The sequence below is a fragment of the Neltuma alba genome, unplaced genomic scaffold (assembly GCF_004799145.2).
Source record: "Neltuma alba isolate B1F8T4 unplaced genomic scaffold, ASM479914v2 tig00011497_pilon, whole genome shotgun sequence".
NCBI lineage: Eukaryota > Viridiplantae > Streptophyta > Magnoliopsida > Fabales > Fabaceae > Neltuma > Neltuma alba.
The window spans coordinates 515,482-517,878 of record NW_021636165.1 but is presented as its reverse complement, the minus strand read 5'-3'; the positions used below and the strand labels follow the sequence as shown (position 1 = coordinate 517,878).

General features: G+C 38.5%; 1 protein-coding gene across 1 annotated transcript; it reads right to left on the bottom strand.

Annotated features, from left to right (window-relative positions):
- Positions 1–544: 544 nt before the first annotated feature.
- LOC114714280 (purine permease 21-like) lies at positions 545–1,111 on the bottom strand. The gene has a single exon (XM_028899008.1). The coding sequence runs from the start codon at positions 1,109–1,111 to the stop codon at positions 545–547; it is 567 nt and encodes a 188-aa protein (XP_028754841.1).
- Between the last annotated feature and the right edge of the window lie 1,286 nt (positions 1,112–2,397).

Sequence of the window (2,397 nt, the reverse complement as noted above, 5' to 3'; positions counted from 1 at the left end):
AGAAATAATCAGAGAAATTCTATGAATGATCGAAGAGGAAATTAAAAGGATGCGAAAGATTAAATTCAAAAGAAAATATACATGGCAAAGAAAAAAAAATTAAAAGCAAACAATAAGGATAGGATAAAACAAAAGAAAAAAAAACATGGACCTAATTTAATTTAAAAAATGGTAAAACTATGAGGGCTAGAATATTAGTTTTCCTTTGTTTATATTATTACTATTGAGTCATCTTACCTACACATATTTGGAAACAAGCGAATGGTTCACAAGGGCTGAGAAAATTCCATGTCAGTTGTTTCTGCATTTCTAAAAGTTTACCCAGATGGCTAGTTTATACATGCACAAATGACCACGCTTACTTAAAAATTCTTGCATCTCTGCGTCAGATCACATCGAGAATTTGTAACATTGTGTTGAGAAAGTTTTAACTGACCCGATTTATTCGCATTAATGCAATAACCATACAGGAATCCATCAATTATTGGGTCCAGCTTTGATTTTTCTATGCTTCTTCCAACCACTATTTTTCTCTCACAGTGCATCAACGAACTACCCCTACTTGCCCAGATGTTCCATTCATCCCTTCTGATACTGGGTTGCTGCGAAATTCATCGCTGTTTCTGTGCTCATCAGTAGGAGAACTGGTGTCATCCAAGTACTGCTGGTACGTGTATGATAAAAAGCCCCAAAGAGCAAGTATCAAGGATATCACCTTCAACGCGTTCATCTTGTCATGGAAGAACACTAACGCCAAAATAGGTACAATTGGCAAACCCACAACACTTATCACATTTGAGAACACTGATGACACCTCCAGAATCAAACCCATCGTTCCCACATTAAAAACTTGATATGATATTGCAGTGAAGCTCAGATTCAGCACATAACTTGCCTTCCCCGTTCTGTACTCCTTCATTTCTGCCTGCAAACTTCTAAATTCCCCACTAGCAAACAGACCCACCAGTATTGCCAAAGTTGCCACAAATAATTCGTACACTAACAAGTCCAAAATCACCTTGACACTTTGCTTTTTCAAAACCTTCCTGAAAGCAAGCTGTGTCAGAGAAAGCACCAGTCCATATCCAGCTGAAGCAGCAACTGTGCACATGAACCCGATCGTGTACTTCTTTTTTGAAACTTGTGTGGATGCTGAAGGAGAATCATTGTGAAAGACAAGGAGGATGGAGGAGATTGTTAAAAGGACTAAGGAGTTTATGATGTAAGGTGTGAATTTGAGCGAGTTACGGAAGAAGGAGAAGAAAGCATTGAAGGCTAATTGCGAGGAGGAAATAAGAGCAAGTGTAGAAACAGGAAGGTAAGAGAGAGACCAACGGAGAACAAGTAGCTGTCTAATGCAACAAGAAGGCCAAGGGAGACATACACAAATGCAAGCTTTGAAACAGGGGCTTGTTCACGATTGTGAATGTTATTTGTTGCGGAGGGGAGTTTAAATGCAGTACAATAAAACGGGAGGAGCACAGGGAAACCCGCAACAATGACAAGTGTTTCCAACCATTTGCTGTGTCCGCCTTCTTGGTAGTACAATCTTCCCAAGAGTGTTGCAGTTGATTGGCCCAGTAAAACAGAGACAGTATACAAGCCTATTCTTAACCAACGTTGATGTCTCTTTTGGTTTCTGATTGTGGTGCTGGCAGTGGCTTCATTATTAGGTACATCATCGGCGTCTCCATCGGCACTTGTTTTCTTGTCTGAGTTAGATTCTGTATCCCTTTTTAGATTCTTCTCTTTGGCTTCCTCAGGTTCTGAGAAAACAATCGAAATGATCACTCCGTTAGCTGTATAGACGTTGTATGATAATAGAAAGGAACCTCCTATATCACTTATGGGTGATCATATACTATATTCTAAAATTTAAAGGATTTTGTATTGTATGTTGCTAATCTGCAGGAAGAAAATGAGAAGGTGACTGAAATACCTGTAGAATTTCAGAACCCATGAGACGCAATAAAACATTAATTGTACTGCATGCATATATATATATATAGAGAGAGAGAGAGAGAGAGAGAGAGATGTGTCCGGTGGTTGGTTTTATCAAAGTATGCATTTGTTTCAGGTTCATATAGTCTTAGAAGTCATCGACCTTTACTAGAACCATACTGTTCCTCTGAATCATCCTTGTAATGCATACTTAGGTAGTTTAATAAGTACCTTTATGTCATTGAAGCATCTCTAAGCTATATGTGTGTGTGTGATCATCTATATATGTGCAGCAAGTTTCTGCTGAGCAATTTGTGATATAAGAACAGAAGAGATAGAGATGACAAAAATGACAATGCTGACTTACCTATTATGGAAAGCTGCAATTCTTGAGGTTCTCCCATGGCAAACATAAACAATGTTCTTTTTTTGGGGTGAGACTTGAGAGAGAGGAAG

Coding starts and splice junctions, on each gene's coding strand:
- LOC114714280 (XM_028899008.1), bottom strand. CDS start 1,111: ATGTGCACAGTTGCTGCTTCAGCTGGATATGGACTGGTGCTTTCTCTG.